At 48.7% G+C, this 26,834-nt stretch overlaps 1 protein-coding gene across 1 annotated transcript in view; it reads right to left on the reverse strand.

Annotated features, from left to right (window-relative positions):
* GABRB3 (gamma-aminobutyric acid type A receptor subunit beta3) overlaps positions 1 to 26,834 on the reverse strand; it is a 364,589-nt gene that overhangs the window by 71,354 nt on the left and 266,401 nt on the right. Inside the window, exon 5 of the mRNA XM_075336609.1 lies at positions 14,671 to 14,753. Within this exon, the coding sequence (XP_075192724.1) occupies positions 14,671 to 14,753 (83 nt within the window). The remainder of the gene's footprint in view (positions 1 to 14,670; positions 14,754 to 26,834) is intronic.

Consider the following 26,834-nt stretch of genomic DNA (forward strand, 5'->3'; position numbering starts at 1 on the left):
TCCTGAATCCCCAAGGACCATAAATCTGTCACCACTGCATTCAGGTGGACCCCATCCACCAACCAGTAATCCTGGTCCACCGCCTCCAAATCAAAGTGGCGAACCGCCACAGCCCCATTCCTCACCACAAAGGCCGAAATTGCCCGATTGATTTTTATACGGGTCTTATTCAGCCTTTCCACAGACCGGGCCCTATGCCACGTCCATCTCGGGATCATTTCTGACCAGACCGTCCGAAGTCCTGGCACAGAAACCCACAGATGCAGTAAATCATGTTTGATATCCCTTATCAGTTCCCGGCCCGCCACCATCCCCACATCATTTCCCCCAACATACAAGACCAGATTATCTGGCACCCGATCCAGCCGCATCGCCCTGTGCACCTCGGGCAACACCCTCATCCACTGCATGCCCCGGAAACCCAACCACCTGTTGACCGCCGCACTTCGTGCAAAGCCCAGCTGACGTCCATCCAAACGAATGTCCGCCCGGATCGCTGCCCAGTACACAAAGGAGTGGCCCAATATCCAAACCAATCGGGAAATCTCTCCTACAAAAAAAGACAACGAAACATCACAGTACCATAACATAACCAAACAGCTCCAACAGCTCCCCGCATCTTTTTAAACATTTTTAAAAGCGCACGTAACTCAAATATCTCCTGGATTCCCACAGACCTATCCTCCGTACTACTTCCGGACTCAAACCGCACACCGCCGCCTCCGTTGCCGCTCCAATCCAAAAAGAATGAGGCGCATAACAACCAGGATCCAGGCCAAGACCCTCCACACACCTCCGAAAAATTGCCCTAAACTGATAATTCGATAAAAACGATCCATCTGTGTGACAAAGCAACGGACCATCGTCCCGCGGTCCGTACCCCCAAAACTCCCGCAAACACCTGATATAGAAGGGTGAATAGTTTCCATATTTCTTGATTTTAAATATTTTATTGTTCCATTAGTATATCTGGTGTAAGTTCATAGCCATTGTGTAGCTTTCAAAACAATGAAACAAGCTCAAGGATTATTATTGTCTGCTAAATGTTCTTCTTATCTCATATGCTTGACTCTACATTTTTGTTTTTCTCAAACTTAAAGGTCATATGATCAACTTGTAGATTTCCACTCAAAGCCTTTTTTGCAATATCACATTGATCTGTAAATGGTATAATTATCTGTGCATTGGCTAAATAAACAGAAAACTGATCATGCTCACATGAATGCAGGTCTGTTCTCCGAGCGCTCGATATTGACTAGGCAAAGAGGCCTACGTCAACAGGACCTCACTGGTGATCCCATAAGCTGACTTTTGTGACAAAACAGAACAGCTATAACACGTTACCGGACACATTACCACCCCAGGCACGATACCCAGCACCACACGCCGCCCTCTGCCGGCTTGATACGTCTTTGACCTCCGAAGCAAAAATTCCACGCCAGTTTCGAATAAAAGCACGTCCTGCGCCTGAATACCCCCCATGACCTTGCCAACTAACCGCCACCAGCTCCCCAATCCTGAGCGCTCAAAAAAACGCAAAAGAAAACGCCAGACGGAACAAAATAACCTCAAAAACCGAACTGCACACCACACTCAATTGGGCCACCAAGCATTCCAAAAGAGCAAAGGACACTGGCCTCCTCCTATCTACACTACTTTGCCCCAGGTGAAATCCCTTCAACTTCAGCCGCACCAAAAAATTCTTCGTTAAATCCGGCCTGTTCCGCAACTCAAAAACAAAAGGCCAGGCCCGCTACCACCCGACCCACCTTTGCCTGGGACCAACCCTCTGCCGACCACCGCCCGACCCACAAGAGCAACATGCCTACCTGATCCTCCACCGACCGAATCAAACCAAAAGACTGAACCCAATCCTCCCATTGTTGCCAAGCCTGCTGATAAGTCGTCCAAGTCGCCTCCGCCAACGATCCCTTGATCAAATGTCCAACGGACCTTATACCAAACTCCAGAGTTCGGGAGGGCACTTCAATCCCACGGACATAACCCCCGGCACCAATGCCCTGAAGCAGTCCCACTGGAAACGAGAGAGAGCGTCAGCAATAGAATTCAGCACCCCCGGCACATGAGATGCAGAAACACAAGCATTGATGGACAAGCAAGCCAACACTAATCTCCGCAGCACCCTAATCACCGGGGGAGAATTAGCCGAAATATTATTAATTGCCAACACTACCCCCATGTTGTCACAGTAAAACCAAACCCGTCTGTTCTGAAAATGCTCCCGCCACAGCGTAACCGCCACCAAAATCGGGAAAATTTCCAACAGCGCCAAGTTCTTCACCAAACCCGCAGAACACCAAGCCTCCGGCTATCGCTCCGCACACTACTCCCCTCCAAAATAGGCCCCGAAGCCTTGCCCCCCAGATGCATCGGTAAACAGATCTAACTCCAAATTACCCACCTGAGGCTCCATTAACAGTGACCACCCATTGTAGTCCACCAGGAATTTTTCCCAAATCTCCAAATCCGCCTTAACCTCGGCCGACAGACGCACAAAATGGTGAGGTGCTAGCACCCCCACAGTGGCAATCGCAAGCCACCGTGAAAAAATTCACCCCATTGGCATCACCCGACATGCAAAATTGAGTTTGCACTTCCCGCGGGGTGAGTTTTTTAACCCTCAATGCCCTTGCCACCTACTCCCGGTAACCGAAACTCCCACCTGTCTGAGTTAATAACAATCCCAAGGAAAGAAATACATGTCGCCGGACCCTCCGTTTTCCCCGGCGCCAAAGGGACACCAAAACGCCGAGCCACCCACTCAATCGTTGCAAGCAAATTCTGGCAAACCACCGAGTCCCCCGGACCAACGCAGAAAAAATCATCTAAATAGTGAATAACAGACTGCGAACCAGAAACATCCCTAACCACCCACTCTAAAAAGGAACTAAACGCCTCAAACAATGAACAAGACAACAAGCATTCCATGGGCAGGCATCTATCAACAAAATAATTCCCCTCCCAAAAACAGCCGAGCAAGCGCACACTATCCGGATGAACTGGCAACAGCCGAAATGCCGATTTGACATCCATCTAAAAGCCGCTTTACACGTGGCGATTTATTGTGCGATCACATGTGCGATCGCACCCGCCCCCATCTTTTGTGCGTTACGGGCAATTAGTTGCCCATGTCGCACAAAGTGGGTAAACCCCTGTCACACGTACTTACCTCCTGAACGACCTCGCTGTGGGCGGCGAACATCCTCTTCCTGAAGGGGGAGGGACGTTCGGCATCACAGCGACGTCACACAGCTGCCGGCCAATAGAAGCGGAGGGGCAGAGATGAGCGGGACATAACATCCTGCCCACCTCCTTCCTTCAGCATTGTCGGCGGCCGCATGTAAGCTGCAGTTCATCGTTCCCGGGGTGTCACATGGAGCGATGTGTGCTGCCACGGGAACAATGAACAACCGGTGCGCAGAAGGACGATCGATTTTTTGAAAATGAGCAACGTGTCAACGAGCAACGATAAGATATTTTTGCTCGTTCACAGTCGCTCGTAGCTGTCACACGCTACGATATGTTAAACGATGCCGGATGTGCGTCACTAACGACGTGATCCCGTCGACATATCGTTAGATATATCGTAGCGTGTAACGGGGCCTTTAGCCATCAGGGCCCCCTTTCCACACCGCTGCACCCAATCTGCTGCGTCATCAAAAGACGTATACACCACCGAGCATAACTCAGGATCTATACCGTCATTTACCGATCCCCCCCCCCCCCGCGGATAAGACAAGTGGTGAATAAGCTGAAACTTATTCGCCTCTTTCTTTGGCACCACCCCCAGCAGGGAAACCACCAGATCGGGAAAAGGCGGGGACCTAAAAGGCCCCGTCCGTCATACGCCCCAACACCACCTCCTTTGCCAACTTTTCCCGAACCACCTCCGGATGCTGGCTTGCCGACTGTAAGTTCTTAAAACGCCCCTGACCCGGACCCGCTCCCAAAGGGATACAAAAACCGAATTCTAAACCCCTCAACAGTAACTCCGCATCCTCCCTCCTCGGGAACCTACTTAGATAGGTTCCGCCTCCCCGTGATTGGTTCCACTACAGTGCAAGCAGTGGTGCTTAAACTTACACTGCTCCCCAAACTTGCACTGGCCCTCATTAAAGAGCCAGCAGAGCCCTGATTTTTGAGATCCCGACTGACCTGCGGCTCCCCCGCCGGACTGTTGCCCATACCGCCCCCCGGCCGCCCCTGGAAATGATTGCCCATACCTAGTCGGTGCCATGACCCGCAACCATCTTAAAGATGGCTGAATAGCTTTCCGCTGACGAAACTGTTCGTCATACCGCAAGCAGGCCTGCCCCCCATACACCCTATAGGCTTCCCCAATGGAATCCATATAGCAGAAAAGGTGCGAATAATTGTCCAGCGCCTTCTCTCCTATAACACTGGCTAGAATTGCAAATGCTTGCATCCAGTTTGTGAAAGTCTGCGGGATCAGCCGCCACCGCCGCTTCTCCTCATCCTCTTTTTTGTTGTCGTCTTTCTTAGGCTTATCCAAATTAAATTTTTCTAGCGGCAACAAAGAGAATATTTCCACATATTCATCCCTCCAAATCTTCTCTCTAACCTCCTTCTTTAAATGTGAGAAGGCCGCGTCTGCCCAGCCACCTGCCCAGATCCTCCGGGAGTGAGTCTCTCCGGAGGCCTGGACCTGTGGTATAGCCGCCCCTGTGTCACCGATGAGACCTCCGCGGCCGCCCCAGGAGCCTCCCACAACCACCGACCACTACGAGCAGGCCACGCAAGCGGCCTAACTGGGGTAGACGCGCCCGATGCTGCACCGCCGGTCAGGACCGTCCGCAGCTGCTCTTCCAACCAGCCAAGGGGGTATGGCGCCGGTCTGCCTCCTGCCGCTCCTCCATTAACCTGCTGATGTCCGTGGTGAGCTGTATTGTGGCACATGCTGTGACTACAATTTCTTCAGCTGCAACGCGCAGCAATTTTTCTTTTCCCCCCTTGGGCTTCACAATACTAACCCCTAACGGTCCCTATGCCCCCACCCCTCTCTCACCTCACCCTATCCCCCCTAGCCACGTCATGCCAGGTCTCCACCTACCCCCTGGGGAGGGGGGTGGAGGTTCTGGCCGGGTACTGTCCCTTCTGATTGGCTGCGCAATACCATAGAATGTGGAAGTCCACTAAACTGTGTCCGAGGTGATGCAATCTTCTACAATTCGCACAAAGCAAAACAAACATTTTTACATTTTGTTCACAGAATTACCAAAATTCAGAATGATTTCTAGTTGCATTGAAATGGTTTGCTCATCTCTAACAAACACCTTATAGGAAAATAAATAATATCATACTCCAGCATCTCAAGCATGAAAAGATGATAGACAGTCTTATTTGTCAATGCAGAACACTTTCTGTACTTACTAGTGATGAGCGAGTACTAAAAAGCTCGGGTGCTCAAAGCTCGGGCCGAGCCTCCCAAGATACTCGTGTACTCGGCCCGAGCAACGAGCCCAATGTTATCCTATGGGAGACCCGAGTATTTTTGTGAAATGACCTCCCGGCAGCATGGAGAAACCCTAAAAATGGCACAAAAGTCTCAGAAGAGTGCTCAAATGACATGGCAACAGCATGGGGAAGACCCCTTGAAGCATTTATCACTCAAAAGTCACAGCTGTGAACAATTTTGTCCGCGTTTTACGCCATTTTTACGGACTCACCAGAAAACCTTCCAAAATGACCCCAAAATGATTTTTCATGGCAGAAATGTTAAGGGCACATACCCAATAGTGAGATAGAGCTGGTGTATGTTACTTTTTGAGATTAATACATGAAAGATTTTACGTGAAAACATTGTGTGGCACTCCGATGTCCCTGAGAAGAGACGTACATGAAGGCCTCTTGAGTCTAATGTGCCCATTTTGAGGAAGTGAGTCTTTGTAGTATTTTCCTTTGCCAGGGCAGTCCAAAATTGTGAGGTTCACCAATGTCCCTGGATAGAGACGTGCATGATGGCCTGTAAACCTGAAGTGCCCATTGTAAGGAAGTGGGTCTATTTTAGTATAGCCCTTTGCCAGGGCAGCCAAAAATTGGGAGGCTCCACATTGTCCCTGGATAGAGACGTGCATGATGGCCTGTAAACCTGAAGTGCCCATTGTAAGGAAGTGGGTCTATTTCAGTATAGCCCTTTGCCAGGGCAGCCAAAAATTGGGAGGCTCCACATTGTCCCTGGATAGAGACGTGCATGATGGCCTGTAAACCTGAAGTGCCCATTGTAAGGAAGTGGGTCTATTTTAGTATAGCCCTTTGCCAGGGCAGCCAAAAATTGGGAGGCTCCACATTGTCCCTGGATAGAGACGTGCATGATGGCCTGTAAACCTGAAGTGCCCATTGTAAGGAAGTGGGTCTATTTCAGTATAGCCCTTTGCCAGGGCAGCCAAAAATTGGGAGGCTCCACATTGTCCCTGGATAGAGACGTGCATGATGGCCTGTAAACCTGAAGTGCCCATTGTAAGGAAGTGGGTCTATTTCAGTATAGCCCTTTGCCAGGGCAGCCAAAAATTGGGAGGCTCCACATTGTCCCTGGATAGAGACGTGCATGATGGCCTGTAAACCTGAAGTGCCCATTGTAAGAAAGTGGGTCTATTTTAGTATAGCCCTTTGCCAGGGCAGCCAAAAATTGGGAGGATCCACATTGTCCCTGGATAGAGACGTGCATGATGGCCTGTAAACCTGAAGTGCCCATTGTAAGGAAGTGGGTCTATTTCAGTATAGCCCTTTGCCAGGGCAGCCAAAAATTGGGAGGCTCCACATTGTCCCTGGATAGAGACGTGCATGATGGCCTGTAAACCTGAAGTGCCCATTGTAAGGAAGTGGGTCTATTTCAGTATAGCCCTTTGCCAGGGCAGCCAAAAATTGGGAGGCTCCACATTGTCCCTGGATAGAGACGTGCATGATGGCCTGTAAACCTGAAGTGCCCATTGTAAGGAAGTGGGTCTATTTTAGTATAGCCCTTTGCCAGGGCAGCCAAAAATTGGGAGGCTCCACATTGTCCCTGGATAGAGACGTGCATGATGGCCTGTAAACCTGAAGTGCCCATTGTAAGGAAGTGGGTCTATTTCAGTATAGCCCTTTGCCAGGGCAGCCAAAAATTGGGAGGCTCCACATTGTCCCTGGATAGAGACGTGCATGATGGCCTGTAAACCTGAAGTGCCCATTGTAAGGAAGTGGGTCTATTTCAGTATAGCCCTTTGCCAGGGCAGCCAAAAATTGGGAGGCTCCACATTGTCCCTGGATAGAGACGTGCATGATGGCCTGTAAACCTGAAGTGCCCATTGTAAGGAAGTGGGTCTATTTTAGTATAGCCCTTTGCCAGGGCAGCCAAAAATTGGGAGGCTCCACATTGTCCCTGGATAGAGACGTGCATGATGGCCTGTAAACCTGAAGTGCCCATTGTAAGGAAGTGGGTCTATTTCAGTATAGCCCTTTGCCAGGGCAGCCAAAAATTGGGAGGCTCCACATTGTCCCTGGATAGAGACGTGCATGATGGCCTGTAAACCTGAAGTGCCCATTGTAAGGAAGTGGGTCTATTTCAGTATAGCCCTTTGCCAGGGCAGCCAAAAATTGGGAGGCTCCACATTGTCCCTGGATAGAGACGTGCATGATGGCCTGTAAACCTGAAGTGCCCATTGTAAGGAAGTGGGTCTATTTTAGTATAGCCCTTTGCCAGGGCAGCCAAAAATTGGGAGGCTCCACATTGTCCCTGGATAGAGACGTGCATGATGGCCTGTAAACCTGAAGTGCCCATTGTAAGGAAGTGGGTCTATTTCAGTATAGCCCTTTGCCAGGGCAGCCAAAAATTGGGAGGCTCCACATTGTCCCTGGGTAGAGACGTGCATGATGGCCTCAAAACATTAAGTGTCCATTTTAAGGAAGTGGGTGTATTTCAGTATAGCCCTTAGGCAGGGCAGCCAAAAATTGGGAGGCTCCACATTGTCCCTGGGTAGAGACGTGCATGAGGGCCTCAAAACATTAAGTGTCCATTTTAAGGAAGTGGGTCTATTTCAGTATAGCCCTTAGGCAGGGCAGCCAAAAATTGGGAGGCTCCACATTGTCCCTGGGTAGAGACGTGCATGAGGGCCTCAAAACATTAAGTGTCCATTTTAAGGAAGTGGGTGTATTTCAGTATAGCCCTTAGGCAGGGCAGCCAAAAATTGGGAGGCTCCACGTTGTCCCTGGGTAGAGACGTGCATGAGGGCCTCAAAACATTGTTCCCATTGCAAAGGAGCGGGTCTCCTGTCGTTGTAATGTCCATTCTGCAAAGAATGGGCGAAAAAATTTACCACTGGGGGTATACCTGAAACAAAGACCTAACTATTGTAACGGTCATCATGATGGCGCATGAGGAGAAGGAGGAGCAGTCCAGCGATTATCCAAAGTCGAGAAGTGTACCCATGGGTGAGTGGAGGTACATGGCAAACTTTAAATTCCGCTCTCATTTGCTGGTGGTGTGGTGAAGTCTGGCCCAATCCAACCCTTGTTCATCTTTATCAGAGTCAGCCTGTCAGCATTTTCAGTTGACAGGCGGGTGCGTTTATCTGTAATGATTCCACCTGCGGCACTAAAAACACGCTCTGACAAAACGCTAGCAGCAGGGCAGGCCAGGACTTCCAAGGCGTAGAGAGCCAATTCATGCCACGTGTCCAGCTTGGATACCCAATAATTGTAAGGCACAGAGGAATGTCGGAGTACAGTTGTTCGATCTGCAAGGTACTCCTTCAGCATCTGGGCAAACTTAGGATTTCTTGTGGCACTACCCCGCACCTCAGGGGCTGTGGTACGTGAGGGGCTGAGAAAACTGTCCCACATCTTAAAGACTGTTCCCCTACCTCTGGCGGATTGGACTTGTGCCTCTCTCGGCTGTACGCCTCGGTTGTCCACTGATTCCTGACCTATGCCGCTAGCGTTTTGTGAGGGGAATGCTTTGCCTACTTCCGTGAGTATGGCCTTCCGAAACTGCTGCATTTTGGTTGACCTCTCCTCCACGGGAATAAGAGACAAAAAGTTCTCCTTGTAGCGTGGGTCTAACAGTGTTACCAACCAGTAATGATTGTCGGCCAAGATGTTCTTAACGCGAGGGTCACGAGACAGGCAGCTTACCATAAAGTCAGCCATGTGCGCCAGACTCTTAACAGCCAGGACTTCAGTAGCCTGACCAACAAGATGACTGAACATGCTGTCCTCCTCCTCCTCCTCCTCCTCCTCCTCCTCCTCCTCATCTACCCTGTCCTCTGGCCAGCCACGCTGAATCGAGGATATGACTGGTGTGCATGTCATATCCTCAATTTGGCCGGAGAGTTGCTCCATGTCTTCATCCTCCTCCTCGTCATAGTCCTCCACTGCACGTTGTGATGAGACGAGGCTGGGCTGTGTGTTATCACCCACACCCACTACTGTTTCTTGCTGCAACTCATCGCGCTCCGCCTGCAATGCATCATGTTTGTTTTTCAGCAGGGACCGTTTTAGAAGGCAGAGTAGCGGTATGGTGACGCTAATAATGGCGTCATCACCACTCACCATCTTGGTGGAGTCCTCAAAGTTTTGGAGGATGGTACATAGGTCTGACATCCATCTCCACTCCTCAGGTGTTATGTGTGGAGTTTGACCCATTTCCCGACGGCTTAGGTGATGCAGGTACTCAACAACTGCCCTCTTCTGCTCACATATCCTGACCAACATGTGCAGAGTTGAATTCCAACGCGTGGGGACATCACACACCAGTCTGTGAGCCGGAAGATGCAAACGGCGCTGAAAGCCGGCAAGGCCGGCTGAAGCAGTAGGTGACTTTCGAAAATGTGCAGACAGGCGGCGAACTTTTACCAGCAGATCAGACAGCTCTGGGTATGACTTTATAAACCGCTGAACCACGAGGTTGAGCACATGGGCCACGCATGGAACATGTGTCAGCTGGCCTCGCCTCAAAGCCGCCACCAGGTTCCGGCCATTGTCACAAACGACCTTTCCTGGCTTTAGGTTCAGAGGTGTGAGCCAGTGATCTGCCTGCTGTTTCAGAGCTGTCCACAGCTCTTCTGCATTGTGGGGTTTGTCACCTATGCAGATTAGCTTCAGCACAGCCTGTTGCCGCTTCGCCGAGGCAGTGCTGCAGTGCTTCCAGCTTGTGACTGGTGTGGAGGGCACAGTGGATGAGGATGCGCAGGAGGAGGAGGAGGCTGAAGAGCATGACATTCCGGAGCTGTAGAGTGTGGGTGAAACACTGACTGAGGTAGGGCCTGCAAACCTTGGTGTGGGAAGGACGTGTTCCGTCCCTCGCTCAGACTGGGTCCCAGCTTCCACAATATTAACCCAGTGTGCCGTCAACGAGATGTAGCGGCCTTGCCCACAAGCACTTGTCCACGTGTCTGTGGTTAGGTGGACCTTGGGTGAAACAGCGTTGTTCAGGGCACGTGTGATGTTTTGTGACACGTGGTTATGCAACGCGGGGACGGCACACCGGGAGAAATAGTGGCGGCTGGGGACCGAGTAACGTGGGACAGCTGCCGCCATCAGGTCACGGAATGCTTCTGTCTCCACCAGCCTAAAAGGCAACATTTCCAGCGCAAGCAGTCGCGAAATGTTAGCATTTAGAACTGTGGCATGTGGGGTGTTGGCAGTGTATTTGCGCCTGCGTTCAAAGGTTTGCTGAATGGATAACTGAACGCTGCGCTGGGACAAGGACGTGCTTGATGATGGTGTTCTTTCTGCGTAGGCAACTGCAGGTGCAGGAGTGGAGGAGGCTTGTTCGCAGGCAGCATGGACAGAGGATTGGCTCGCATGCACAACCAGCGAAGACGTAGCAGTGACATCAGCAAGCACTGCTCCTCGACTCTGTTGTACTTCCCACAAAGTCGGGTGCTTGGCTGACATGTGCCTGATCATGCTGGTGGTGGTCAGGCTGCTAGTTTTGGTACCCCTGCTGATGCTGGCACGGCAGGTGTTGCAAATGGCCTTTTTTGAATCATCTGGATCCAACTTAAAAAACTGCCAGACTCGTGAAGACCTAACATTTGTACAGGCACCTTGTGTCGTCGTGTTGTTCCGGGGAACGGTTGCCTGACTTCTGCCTGGGGCCACCACCCTGCTTCTTACTGCCTGTTGTGATGCTACGCCTCCCTCCCCCTGTGCACTGCTGTCCTCGCTCTGCATATCCTCCTGCCAGGTTGGGTCAGTTACTGGATCATCCACCACGTCGTCTTCCTCTTCCGCACCCTGCTCCTCCTCCTGACTTGCTGACAATTGTGTCTCATCATCGTCCACCACTTGTTGAGACACGTTGCCAACTTCGTGAGAACGTGGCTGCTCAAATATTTGGCCATCTGTACAGACGATCTCCTCATGACCCACTTCAATATGAGCTGGCGAGAGGCCAGAATGTGTGAATGGAAACGTGAACAGCTCTTCCGAGTGTCCAAGTGTGGGATCATTAATGTCCGAGGAGGACGTGTACTCAGCCTGGTGGTAGGAAGGAGGATCAGGTTCAGAAATGTGCGGTGCAGTATCACGGCTACTGACACTTGACCGTGTGGAAGACAGAGTGTTTGTGGTGGTGCCAATCTGACTGGAAGCATTATCCGCTATCCAACTAACAACCTGTTGACACTGGTCTTGGTTCAAGAGCGGTGTACTGCTGCGGTCCCCAAGAATTTGGGACAGGACGTGCGAGCGACTAGATGTGGCCCTTTGTTGTGGCGAAATTAGAGCTTGCCCACGACCTCGGCCTCTGCCTGCACCACCATCACGTCCACTTCCTTGTTCCTTGCCAATGCCCTTGCGCATTTTGCAATGCTGTGCACTGCTGACGTGTATATTCACTACTTGTGCGTTATATCAAAGTTTCTGGAAATTGCACACAAGTGCACCTGTACGCTGCCACCGACAGGCACACACGTGCGGTTTTTAAATGCAAGCACGGACGCACTAAGAACCTAACACAGGTTTTAGGAGCAAAAATTAAGAACTCTGACACTATCAGCCACTGCTGACTGATGTGTATTATACACTACACTTGTGCGTTATATAATAGTTTGGTAAAAACGCACACCAGTGCACCTGTACGCTGCCACCAACAGGCACACACGTGCGGTTTTAAAAACCAAGCACGGACGCAATAATAACCTAACACAGGTTTTAGGAGCAAAAATTAAGAACTCTGACACTATCAGCCACTGCTGACTGACGTGTATTATACACTACACTTGTGCGTTATATAATAGTTTGGTAAAAACGCACACCAGTGCACCTGTACGCTGCCACCAACAGGCACACACGTGCGGTTTTAAAAACCAAGCACGGACGCAATAATAACCTAACACAGGTTTTAGGAGCAAAAATTAAGAACTCTGACACTATCAGCCACTGCTGACTGACGTGTATTATACACTACACTTGTGCGTTATATAATAGTTTGGTAAAAACGCACACCAGTGCACCTGTACGCTGCCACCAACAGGCACACACGTGCGGTTTTAAAAACCAAGCACGGACGCAATAATAACCTAACACAGGTTTTAGGAGCAAAAATTAAGAACTCTGACACTATCAGCCACTGCTGACTGACGTGTATTATACACTACACTTGTGCGTTATATAATAGTTTGGTAAAAACGCACACCAGTGCACCTGTACGCTGCCACCAACAGGCACACACGTGCGGTTTTAAAAACCAAGCACGGACGCAATAATAACCTAACACAGGTTTTAGGAGCAAAAATTAAGAACTCTGACACTATCAGCCACTGCTGACTGACGTGTATTATACACTACACTTGTGCGTTATATAATAGTTTGGTAAAAACGCACACCAGTGCACCTGTACGCTGCCACCAACAGGCACACACGTGCGGTTTTAAAAACCAAGCACGGACGCAATAATAACCTAACACAGGTTTTAGGAGCAAAAATTAAGAACTCTGACACTATCAGCCACTGCTGACTGACGTGTATTATACACTACACTTGTGCGTTATATAATAGTTTGGTAAAAACGCACACCAGTGCACCTGTACGCTGCCACCAACAGGCACACACGTGCGGTTTTAAAAACCAAGCACGGACGCAATAATAACCTAACACAGGTTTTAGGAGCAAAAATTAAGAACTCTGACACTATCAGCCACTGCTGACTGACGTGTATTATACACTACACTTGTGCGTTATATAATAGTTTGGTAAAAACGCACACCAGTGCACCTGTACGCTGCCACCAACAGGCACACACGTGCGGTTTTAAAAACCAAGCACGGACGCAATAATAACCTAACACAGGTTTTAGGAGCAAAAATTAAGAACTCTGACACTATCAGCCACTGCTGACTGACGTGTATTATACACTACACTTGTGCGTTATATAATAGTTTGGTAAAAACGCACACCAGTGCACCTGTACGCTGCCACCAACAGGCACACACGTGCGGTTTTAAAAACCAAGCACGGACGCAATAATAACCTAACAGGTTTTTTTGGGGAGCGACAATTACAGTACAGACAAGTCAGACACTATCTGGACTGTTTTACACTGTGTACACCAGCCCCAGATATGAAGGCTGGTATACGGTCACCACTACCCTGCCTGCCTGCCTGCCTGTATACTGCTACAATAGTCCTGACAAGGACTCTTTTGGTCACTAGCCTGTATTCAGACCTGGCTATACCCTGCCTGTATATAGCAACAATAGTCCTGAGAAGGACTCTGCTACTGTACGCCGACCTGGCTATACCCTGCCTGCCTGTATACAACTAGAATAGTCCTGAGAAGGACTTTTGGTCACACTGTTTGCAGCCCTGCAACTGAAAAAGCTATAAAGGGCCGCAAAGCTTTCCCTGAATCAGCGACACTCTCCCTACACTCACTGTCAGAATAGCTGTGAGCAGAGCACAGCGCGCCGGCCTATATAAAGGCTCGGTGACGCTGTGCAGGCCGGCCAATCACTGCAATTCCACAACTAACAGGGCTGTGGCATTGCAGTGGTCTGCCAGCCAATCCCTGCATGAGGGCTGGCTCTCAAAAGAGCGCCAACATGCAGAAATGAAGACCACGAGTAAAGCACGAGTATCGCGAGATTACTCGGTCCCCGCCGAGCAGCCCGAGTACAGTGATACTCGTGCGAGTACCGAGTAGTGACAAGCATGCTCGCTCATCACTAGTACTTACTCCTTGGTAAATATTGTGCAATATCCCGGAGAACTGAGTAATGACTTAATGAATAAATGTGTTTCTTAAAGATTACTTAAATATGTGTTTTATTATTCATTATAGTACAAAGAAAAATCTGTATTGCTTTATATTAAACACAGAGTTTCCTTGCAAAGACAAATTTGCATTGATAATAAGAGGGTTTTCCAGGGTCCCTGGGGGAGACTACTGAATGGCCACTCATGCATATTAAAACAAATTGAAAGCAAATTGCATCTCACTATTTTCTCTATTCAAATGGAACCTGATTAAAATGTGACCATTAGTTCTCTTGTGTTGCGGATATGCACCCGTGCAATGGCTAATCAGGGCAACAAAGAAATTTTATTAACACTTTACTGTGTAAAATACGAAGAATTATCATCTGATTCTGAAATCCCCACACTGCCATTAATGATGTATTTTTCTGTCATGTCTCCTGAGGTTATACGTACAGCTCTCTATTTCCAGAGTACAGTTCTGCTCATCCAGTGGATATCTCCGCAAGTCCATCATACACGCAGCTGTTGTGGTTATTCTGCAATAAATATAGATAGGAGACAGAGAAACATGAAGATCTTGGCAATATCTAACAAGATTAAGTCCATAATTACAAATGCATAACTGGAAACTACAGGCATCGGGAATTCATTGTCAGACAAAAATTATGGATCCAATAATCAAAAATGCCTGACATGCCTACAGCAACTATTCGCAATGTAGAAATAAGCTCCAATTGGTTTCCATGGGCTTTTCTGTTGGTTTTGATCGGTTGCTATGGGCTTTTCTGTTGGTATTGATGGCTTGCTATGAGCTTTTCTGGTACTTTTAAGGCTTTTTTAGAATTAAAAACAAAAAATATATAGCAAAATTTCATCAATATATGATTTTGATGGAGGATATTGGAAAATATTTTATTAACATAGATAGAACACATAATTCACACTATTATTAAAAGGAATCTGTCACCAAGTTTTTGTTATGTAATCTGATAGCAGCACGTTGTGTGTTTGAGGGGGATCGGAGACCCTGATTCCAGAGATGTAATCATTTCACCAGTTTGCACTCATTGAAAAAAAAAAACTTCAAGCACAACATTAGGCCTTATTCACACATCCGGATTTCATGGTAAAAATAGGCACCATGATTCACAGATCGAATGCAGATCTTCTGACCTGAGCTTGATGGCTTCTTATATTCATATGAGGCTGTCAAGTTCGGGTCAGGAGGCCCATGGCTGGTCGATGAACACATGGATAGTAACACATAGATGTGTGAATGTGGCCTTCCTCACCTTCCCCAGTGCTCCTGCTTTGGTTGCTGCTGACAGGTAGCAGCAGTGACAAGATGACGACAGTGCACATGACTACTGCAGTCAATCACTGCCAATGTAGATGGCAGTAGCCACAGAGCCAAGTGAGTTGCTGCATCAATCATGTGCACTGCACTTGTAAAATTAACACTGCGGCCTGTCAACAATGACCAGCCGAGGCGGTCTTTAAAATAAAAAAAAATGCAGATAAAGTTAATAATACATAATTTACACATAAATACAGGGACCATAGGAAAATAATAGTGTTACTGTGTGGGCTTGATACAATGAGAGGGTTTGAAGACTGTTAAAGTGGTGCTTCACCACTCCTCAGTAATGGCCATATCGCTGTAAGACTCTTAGGCGGGCTTTACACGCTGCGACATTGCTAGCGATTGCTAGCGATGTCGAGCGCGATAGCACCCGCCCCGTCGCACATGCAATATTTGGTGCTTGCTGCCGTAGCGAACATTATCGCTACGGCAGCTTCAAACGCACATACCTGCTCTGCAACATCGCTGTGACCGGCAAACCGCCTCCTTTCTAAGGGGGCGGTTCGTTCAGCGTCACAGCGACGTCATAGTAGCATCACTGAACCGCCGCCCGATAGAAAAGGAAGGAAGGAGATGAGCGGCCGGAACATGCCGCCCACCTCCTTCCTTCCTCCTTTTCCGGTGGACGCAGGTAAGGAGATGTTTGTCGTTCCAGCGGCGTCACACACAGCGTTGTGTGCTGCCGCAGGAACGACAAACAACATCATACCTGCAGCAGAAACGATGTTATGGAAATGAACAACGTGTCAACAAGCAACGATTTTTCACGTTTTTGTGCTCGTTGATCGTCGCTCATTTCTGTTACACGCTGCGATGTCGCTACCGGCGCCGGATGTGCGTCACTAACGACATGACCCCGACGATATATCGGCAGCGATGTCGCAGCATGTAAAGTACCCCTTTGGGAAGCCTTTTGTCAAATACCTTGTGTAGTATATTCTGCCTCTGAGCAGCGCTATTGTGGTCTGCTCATCCCCATCAAGTGACCCCAGGGCTCCGTGACCTCTGAGATTCAGTGACATCACATCAACTTCTAGTTAATTCGACATCACCGAAGCAGCCCCAGTTTCTTGATTGACTGGGCTGTGGGCGGCATTTCTCCGCTCGTGACAGCCCACATCACAGTCCAGCATCTTATGTGCTCTTTCCTTCGCTGTTGAGCGCCACAAGCAGGAGCGATGCTGGGCTGTGACAAGCAGTGAAACTCCACCCACAGTCCATTCACACAGACAGACTGGGGCCACTTCGGTGATCTTAGGTCAACTGGAAGTTGATGTGACATCACCGGATCTTAGAGGTCATGGAGCCCTGGGGTCACTTGATGGGGATGAGTGAACCGCAATAGCGCTGCTCAGAGACAGAATGCACTACACAAGCTATGTGACAAAACCCTTCTTGAGGAGTTTTACAGCCATGTGGCAACTAATGCTGAGTAGTGAACCACCCCTTTAATATAGGAGCCTGAGAAGGACATTCAGAATTCACTGGTGTTAATAGAGCAAACGCAATTTTAGAAAATGGTGCAAAGAGTGATGCAAAAATCTAATTAAAATTGTGCAAATATCATTTAGCAGTGATAAGAAAATCGGCAGTGCTGGGGGAACAGTATTGGTCATACTATGGACAAAAGAACTGTTTTTATTTATAGATTGAAGTACATTAAAGTTTAAAAAGCCCTATAGACTATAGCGGGGTTTACACGTAACGACATTGCTAACGAGATGTCGTTGGGGGTCACTGAATTTGTGACGCACATCCAGCGTCGTTAGCGACGTCGTTGCGTGTGACACCGCAGGAACGACCAGTAATGATCAAAAATACTCAACATATCGTTGATCGTTGTCCAGTCATTGTATTCCCGATTATCGTTGATGTTGCAAGACGCAGGTTGTTCGTCGTTCTTGCGGCAGTGTGTCGCCCACCTGCAGCGGTCGCCCAGGGACACCACTCCACCTCAGGGGACGCAACAGGATCTTCACTTTGGTATTTATGGCAACAGGTATGTCAGGTTTATTTATATAGGAGTCGTGACGCCACTCACGGTTTGCGGTCAGGGTTATGGGTGACCGCCACTGCAGGTTTAACGAGCGTCTGGGGCTGATGGAGTCTGCAGTCAGATAGTGTAGCCTCCCATGAGTGAGGCTGGCCCCAGGGGCTCGGGTGTGTAGAACAACAGGTCTCAGAATAACTCAGTCTCAGTCCAGAAAGTCTTTCAACTTGTTTTTACTCACTTTTGGATGTTTTGTGAGGTACCCGGGCGATGCTGAGATTAAACCAGGAGAAACCAGGTATCCATTAGTCTAAGGGTAACCGTTAACTCACCTTCCTAGCACTTCTTGTTTCGGATAACCCCTGACTTGAAGTACCGTGGGATTCATCCAGGGAAGTCGCTACTGCCTTTTCTCTCCTTTTTGGCCCATTTGCCGGCAGCATGGACCAAGGAAGATGACTCCAGGCTCGATCCTCCTTATGGGCCCCCCTCGTTGCTGCTGAGGCTCAGACTCTAGTTGGTTGATGATGGACTTTTAGTTCCCCTCACCGGCAGGGTGACCAGATCAATAAATGGGCGTCTACTCTAGGGACCTGTTCCCCGTGCGTGCCTAGTCACCAGGAGTCCCCGTACTCGACCGACTGACTCCCTCAGTTTCTTTCTGACTGACTTGCTGGTGAACGTTCTCCCCCGCCAACGGCTACTTCACATGCAGGGTCTGACTAGAGCGACCGTGTCTCCTCTCCTAGCAACCACGCTCCCTGCTACCAGACTGGCTTTCCTCCTACTTTCCTGACAGCCACTGCAACCTCAGCTTCCAGCCTCTCCGCTCCACCCCTTGCTGAGATGTGGAGGCAATCCCCTTCTTGGGTCTGCCCAAGGGTAACCTCTCAAGGTGTGGGAAACCTGGTTGCTATGTGTCTGTGCATGCACACCCTATTCCAGCCTTCAGAATTACCTCGAAGTACTGTCCCCAGCATGGGTGCAGTACTCAGTGGTGCCTGACCACGTCAGGGGCGCCACATTCCCCCTTAGTTAATAACAGCACATCCTCGGGCTGCAAACACAAGAAAAAGCTTAAATACAAACTTTTCCCACACAGGGGAGTCATTTACATTTAAAACATACCAGGTACTATTCCACCACCATCCACCACCCACAAGTCCTGGTCCCACCCAGAAACTTCCAGGCAGGCCACCGGTCCCTTTGGTGACCAGGTCTGGGCCATATGTATCCCAGACCTTTCCTCCAATCTTCCTCTCATGAGGAGGGTGGCGTAAGGTAGGCCTGATAAACAGGCGTACCAGCTTCCGTGTGTTGGAGAGCAGGCCCCATAAACAGACGTGCTCCCTTGGTGTTGGAGAGCAGGCCCCATAAACAGGCGTGCTCCCTGGTAGTGCAAAGCCATGCCCCATAAACAGGCACACTCTGAGGGTTGGTACCAATGAGGTAACTTTTTACAATGCGAGAGTTTGTGGCTATAGCCAGTTCATAGCCTGTGGTCCATTTTTAAAGTGCACGTAACCTGGTGCTAAAACATATTTCAACAAGTTCTTGCACCAGTCCTTGCGGGCATATGTACTTTAACGTTACTCTAACTGGTCATAACTAGAGATGAGCGAACCAGTCGCGGTTTGGATTGAATTCGGTTCGTCGAACGGAGGTCTCGTTTGAGTTCAGTTGGGCGAACGTTCGACGAACTGAACTCGAACCGCATAGGAAACAATGGCAGGCAATCACAAACACATAAAAACACCTAGAAAACACCCTCAAAGGTGTCCAAAAGATGACAAACAACTCACAACACAACACAAACACATGGGAAAGTGACAAGGACATATACTCATGCGAAAACAAAAGAGCTGGACAAGGAAAAAGAGGAGACACAGATATAGGCATGGCACGCCCTTCTAAAATCATGTAAAACACCACAAGGTGACTCCAAGCGGAGTTCTCCCTTTTTTCCAAAAATTGGGCCACACACACACACACACCCACCCCTTCAGTGGCAGCACTTGTGCCCCAGTTGTACACTTCACAGCTAGATTTGCATCAAGCACATTCAAAAATACGCCATCCTTTTCCGTCCTCAGGATTGCACCGGGGTAGGTAGCAAAGTCTTTCCTGATCCCAGCTCTGTTCATCTTGGACCATTTTTAAAAACAATATAAGCAAGGGTTACTCCAAGCGAAGTGTCCCTTTTTTCCAAAAATTGGGCCACACAGACACTCACCCCTTCAGTGGCAGCACTTGTGCCCCAGTTGTACACTTCACAGCTAGATTTGCATCAAGCACATTCAAAAATACGCCATACTTAACCGTTCCCAGGATGACCCCAGGGTAGGTAGCAAAGTCTTTGCTGAACCATGACTTGTTCATCTTGGCTCCTTTTAAAAAACAATGTAAGCAAGGGTTACTCCAAGCGGAGTGTCCCTTTTCTCCAAAAATTGGGCCACACAGACATTCAACCCTTCAGTGGCAGCACTTGTGCCCCAGTTATACACTTCACAGCTAGATTTGCATCAAGCACATTCAAAAATACGCCATACTTAACCGTTCCCAGGAGGACCCTGGGGTAGGTATATAAAGTCTTTGCTGAACCATGACTTGTTCATCTTGGCTCCTTTTAAAAAACACAGCAAGCAAGGGTTACTCCAAGCGGAGTCTCCTTTTTTTCCAAAAATTGGGCCCCACACACACCCACCCATTCAGTGGCAGCACTTGTGCCCCAGTTGTACACTTCACAGTTAGATTTGCATCACGCACATTCAAAAATATGCCATCCTTTTCCGTCCTCAGGATTGCACCGGGGTAGGTAGCAAAGTCTTTGCTGAACCATGACTTGTTCATCTTGGCTCCTTTTAAAAAACACAGCAAGCAAGGGTTACTCCAAGCGGAGTCTCCCTTTTTTTCCAAAAATTGGGCCACACAGACACCCCATCAGTGGCAGCACTTGTGCCCTAGTTGCAAACAGGATGTTTTGATTTGCATCAAGCACATTCCAAATCCACAAGCATTTACTCTCCCCAGGATGACACAGGGGTAGTAAATTCCTTGTGGATCCATGACTTGTTCATTTTGATGAACGTTAGTCTGTCCACATTGTCACTGGACAGACGCGTGCGCTTATCTGTCAGCACACACCCAGCAGCACTGAAGACACGTTCAGAGACAACGCTGGCAGCTGGACACGACAAAATCTCCAAGGCGTAAGTTGAGAGCTCTGGCCATTTTTCAAGATTTGAAGCCCAAAATGAGCAAGGCTCCATTTGCAAAGTCATGGCATCGATGTTCATTTGGAGATACTCCTGTATCATCCTCTCCAGCCGTTGACTATGTGTCAGACTTGTTGTCTCTGGTGGCCTTGCAAAGGACGGTCTAAAAAAATTATGAAAAGATTCAATAAAATTGCTCTTACCAGCACCAGATACGGTGCTACTGGTACGGGTAGACTGTTGAAGATGACGAGACCGTCCCATGTTTGTCAAGTTACAACTGGGAGATTCACTCCCTGCACCTGCACGGTTGTTTGGTGGAAAAGTCGAGCTAAGATCGAGCAACAGCTTCTGCTGATACTCCTGCATACGTGTGTCCCTTTCTATGGCTGGAATTATGTCACAAAATTTGGACTTGTACTGGGAATCTAATAGTGTGGCAAGCCAGTAGTCATCATCACTTCTAATTTTGACAATACGAGGGTCATGTTGGAGGTAGTGCAGCAAGAAGGCGCTCATGTGTCTTGCGCAGCCATGCGGACCAAGTCCACGCTGTGTTTGTGGCTTAGAGGTGCTAACCGTTCTTTCTTCCTCTGACATCCCCCCCAACCTCTTTCAACTGAAATTTGACCAAAAGTCTCCCTCATCCGCTGAGTCTTCCATGTCCATGGACAGTTCGTCCTCCATTTCTTCATGTTCTCCTGCACCTTCCTCAACATTTCGCCTGCTACCATGCTCCCTTCTTGATCCCTGTCCCCCATGGTCCCATGCCTGCCGCGTTGGTGATGATGAATGTCTGGACCTTGGTGATGTTGTTGTGTCTTGCGCATATGAATCCTCCTGTAGTTCCTCCCCTTCCTGTTGTCCCACCCCCTGACTCCGAATAGTGTTTAGCGTGTGCTCAAGCATGTAAATGACTGGAATTGTCATGCTGATAATGGCATTGTCAGCGCTAAACATATTCGTCACCATGTCGAAACTCTGCAGAAGGGTGCATAGGTCCTTGATCTGAGACCACTCCATCAGGGTGATCTGCCCCACCTCTGCATCTCGTTGGCCCAGGCTATACGTCATACGTATTGTACCAGGGCTCGGCGGTGCTGCCACAGTCGCTGTAACATGTGGAGAGTTGAATTCCAGCTTGTCTCCACATCGCATTTCAGGCGATGAACCGGCAGGCCGAAAGACTTCTAGAGCGATGCAAGTCGCTCAGCTGCGCCGGTTGAATGGCGGAAGTGAGCATACAGTTTTCGTGCCCTGGTCAGAGGCCATCTAGGCCGGGATAGTGTGTTAAAAATTGCTGGACAACAAGGTTCAACACGTGAGCTATACAAGGCACGTGTGTCACCTTGCCCAGGCGAAGGGCCGCACCCAGGTTTGCAGCATTGTCGCACACGGCTTTACCAGGCTGCAGGTTGAGTGGAGACAACCATTTATTAAACTCAGTCTCCAGAGCTGCCCACAACTCAGCCGCTGTGTGACTCCTATTTCCAAGACATGTCAAGCTAAAGACCGCCTGATGCTGTTGCGCTCTGCTGCCAGCATAGTAATGAGGGGTGAGTGATTCCTTCTGCGCATTGAGAATGCTGGTGGCCTGACCAGGCAGGCTTTGGGCGGAGGTGGAGGACCCAGATGAGGTGGAGTAGGCAGAAGCAGTGGCGGAACTTGGACAGACAGAGGATTGACACACAAGTCGTGGGGACGGCAAGACTTGTGCAGCAGCCCCTTCACAATCTATCACCATAGTTACCCAGTGCCCAGTCAGCAACATGTAACATCCCTGTCCATGCTTACTGGTCCAAGTATCAGTGGTGAAATGCACCCGTTGACACACAGAGTTTCTCAAGGAAGCGGTGATGTTGTGTGCGACATGCTGGTGTAGCGCGGGCACACCTTTCTTAGAGAAGTAGTGGCGACTGGGCATCTGGTACTGGGGCACAGCAACAGACATAAGGTCTCTAAAATCCTGTGTGTCCACCAGGCGGAAAGGCAGCATTTCGGTAGCCAAGAGCTTACAGAGGGATAAAGTCAACCTCTTAGCTTTGTCATGGGTCGCAGGAAATGGCCTTTTATTTGTCCACATCTGAGGGCCAGAGATCTGGCTGCTGTGTGTAGACGGTGTTGAGTAGGGTGTCCCTGGAAAAATGCAGGTTTGTGAGGAAAGTGCAGGCGTAGACATGATGTTGCCTTCATCCAACGTTGGTGCTATCGATGTCTGAGAGAGCTGTACACACGCACTTGTTTCCCCTTCCAAACCAACTGACGACCTACCAAACAAACTACCTGTTGCGGTTACAGTGGTGGAAGTTGTGCGTGGAAAACCAGGTGTGACAGCTGTCCCCACAGTCCTAGAAGATGAAGAGCGCGCGGATGCACTGGAAGGGGCAGGCGGTGGATGGTTCTCTCCGCTAGGCCGCATTGCAGCACGGTGTGCTTTCCACTGGGACATATGATATTTATTCATGTGACGATCCATGGAAGAAGTTGTCAAACTGCTGAGGTTTTGCCCTCTACTAACAGAATCACGACAAATTTTACAGATCACAAAATTTGGCTGATCTTTTGCTATGTCAAAAAAGGACCAGGCTAGGCAAGGCTTAGAGGGCATGCGACCTGCTGAGCCCCCCCGACTAGTGCTCAGAGGCAGAGTGGTGGCTGAGGATGCAGTTGTAGACGTGCTACAAGTGCTCCGACTCTGTCCAGGAAGGCGCAAGGTAACTTCGTCGTCGGTTGCATCCTCCTCCACCGCCTCTGTTGACCTCTTCGAGTGCCTAACTGTGGGTTGACAGTAGGTGGGATCTAGAACTTCCTCATCAATTGTTGTGTTTGCACTCCCCTCACCCTCAGACCGAGCCTCTTCTTGCCCTGACCGAATAGTTAAGTTGTCATCCCAATCTGATATCTGCGTCTCATCGTCATCAGTATGTTCCTCATTGTCTATAACAACAGGTGTTACAGTTTGTGAAAAAGGGTCAACATTATGCTCAGAAACTTGGTCCCCATGGCCTGAATCTGAGTCACAAAGGTTCTGGGTATCACTGCAGACCATTTCCTGGTCTGTACTCACTGTAGCTTGGGAGCAGACTTCTGATTCCCAGGCTATAGTGTGACTGAACAGCTCTGCAGACTCATCTCAGTTCCACCATACTGTGCAGGGCGGATGGAGACTTCAGAGCTGGGAGAATGCAAGTGTGATTGGGCTGACAACTCAGAGTACTGGTGTTTTTTGGATGCGGTAGTTGAGGTGGAGGACAGGGCACTTGTTGGACCACTTGAGATCCATTCAAGCATTTTCCTTTTTTGGCCATCATCTACCTTTGTTCCAGTTGTTCATGTCCGTAAAAAAGGGAGCACATCGGATTGTCCACGGTAAGTAGTAGACATCTTACTTTTGCTGGAAGATGGTCTATCTTCAGCAGATGTTAATGGAGCTTTGCCACCTTCCCCACGGACAAACCTTTTTTTCCTTTTCCAACACGCCTCTTCCCCTTTCCACCAGCATCTGTCGTTTTGCCACTCATTTTGATTGCGACAAGATTGTGTCTTAAAATGCGGTAGTAAAAATTTAGAGGTGGTGTAGATTTCAGCGGAGGTCTAGCTTTATTAACAGCAGAATAAACAACAATAATTATCCCTGACAATGCAACTACGGCCCTTAAACTGGCAGCATAGTTTGCTAGTATAATGGCTTAGTAACAATGAGTTTGAGTGTGCAATGCAGGCAGACGTGCTGCAAATATCTTTGCCCTACTGGGACAATACAGAAGTCCAACAGCCACTTTTAGGATGCCACTAAGTTTCCTCAGTGTTTGCTAGTATAATGGCTTAGTAACAATGAGTTTGAGTGTGCAATGCAGGAAGACGTGCTGCAAATATCTTTGCACTAGTGGGACAATACAGAAGTCCAACAGCCACGTTTAGGATGCCACTAAGTTTCCTCAGTGTTTGCTAGTATAATGGCTTAGTAACAATGAGTTTGAGTGTGCAATGCAGGCAGACGTGCTGCAAATATCTTTGCACTAGTGGGACAATACAGAAGTCCAACAGCCACGTTTAGGATGCCACTAAGTTTCCTCAGTGTTTGCTAGTATAATGGCTTAGTAACAATGAGTTTGAGTGTGCAATGCAGGCAGACGTGCTGCAAATATCTTTGCACTAGTGGGACAATACAGAAGTCCAACAGCCACGTTTAGGATGCCACTAAGTTTCCTCAGTGTTTGCTAGAATAATGGCTTAGTAACAATGAGTTTGAGTGTGCAATGCAGGCAGACATGCTGCAAATATCTTTGCACTAGTGGGACAATACAGATGTCCAACAGCCACGTTTAGGATGCCACTAAGTTTCCTCAGTGTTTGCTAGAATAATGGCTTAGTAACAATGAGTTTGAGTGTGCAATGCAGGCAGACGTGCTGCAAATATCTTTGCACTAGTGGGACAATACAGAAGTCCAACAGCCACTTTTAGGATGCCACTAAGTTTCCTCAGTGTTTGCTAGTATAATGGCTTAGTAACAATAAGTCTGAGAGTGCAATGCAGGCAGACGTGCTGCAAATATTTTTGAACTAGTGGGACAATACAGAAGTCCAACAGCCACTTTTAGGATGCCACTAAGTTTCCTCAGTGTTTGCTAGTATAATGGCTTAGTAACAATGAGTTTGAGTGTGCAATGCAGGCAGACGTGCTGCAAATATCTTTGCACTAGTGGGACAATACAGAAGTCCAACAGCCACGTTTAGGATGCCACTAAGTGTCCTCAGTGTTTGCTAGTATAATGGCTTAGTAACAATGAGTTTGAGTGTGCAATGCAGGCAGACGTGCTGCAAATATCTTTGCACTAGTGGGACAATACAGAAGTCCAACAGCCACTTTTAGGATGCCACTAAGTTTCCTCAGTGTTTGCTAGTATAATGGCTTAGTAACAATGAGTTTGAGTGTGCAATGCAGGCAGACGTGCTGCAAATATCTTTGCACTAGTGGGGCAATACAGAAGTCCAACAGCCACGTTTAGGATGCCACTAAGTTTCCTCAGTGTTTGCTAGTATAATGGCTTAGTAACAAATGAGTTTGAGTGTGCAAAGGGCAGGAGGGTACAGTGGCAGGGTTGTGGGTCTGGGTAGAGGAAAGGAAGCCTCCCTTTCTATCCCTCCTAATGGGGATATGCAGCGAGGAAATCCCTGACCTTAGCTACACAGACGATGTCATCTTGTGTAGCTGTTAAATCTGTTTTCACCGCCCTTACTGTCACCTATGGCTCTGACCCTGCCGGTATTAGCCCTTACAAGGGCTGAAAGAAACTTCTATCCCTATTCTGTATAGCGCTGTGTATAGAGCGTACACAGCAGTATCGGAGACAGGAGCTAAGCCAGCGGTGACTGACACCCAGACGCAGAAGAGATAATGGCTTCCAGACGGGCAGATGCCCGTATTTATAATGCAGGGACATGTGACATGGACATCCTATCACACATGTAGTTGCTTCTCTGGCTAAAAGTCCACTTAGCTGTGTGTGTGTGTCTGGGATTGGCTGACATGATGGCCCTCCCCACTACACGCGCGCGCTTAGGGAAGGAAGACAAGGAAAAAAACCCCCAACATTATCCAAACAGCAGTGATCTGAATGCGCTGTTCCCGCAAAATCCAGTAATAATTAGCTTGTCTTTTTGCTGCTAGAACCGTTCTCGAACGTATCTAGAACTATCGAGCTTTAGCAAAAAGCTCGAGTTCTAGTTCGATCTAGAACAGCCCCCAAAATCACTCGCGCCGTGAACTGGAGAACCTCAAACCGCGAACCGCGCTCAACTCTAGTCATAACAAATAAACATTTTCAAAACATTTTTAATCTAGACAGACTTCCTTCTCTCAAGATCAGGGCTCTTTCTTTCAGTGCTCTGACTATGTGAGATTGCAGCATGGGCGTCCCCTGGTGGTGATGACTCTGGGGACCTGGTAGAAGCAGTGGGGATGGAGTCTGAGCTCACTAAGGTTTCCTTCGGACATTGCACCACGTCCAAGGCAAACCAGCCTCTCTCTCCCATATGCCTTGTGAAA

This window comes from Anomaloglossus baeobatrachus, chromosome 2 (genome assembly GCF_048569485.1).
Source record: "Anomaloglossus baeobatrachus isolate aAnoBae1 chromosome 2, aAnoBae1.hap1, whole genome shotgun sequence".
In the NCBI taxonomy this organism is placed as follows: Eukaryota; Metazoa; Chordata; class Amphibia; order Anura; family Aromobatidae; genus Anomaloglossus; species Anomaloglossus baeobatrachus.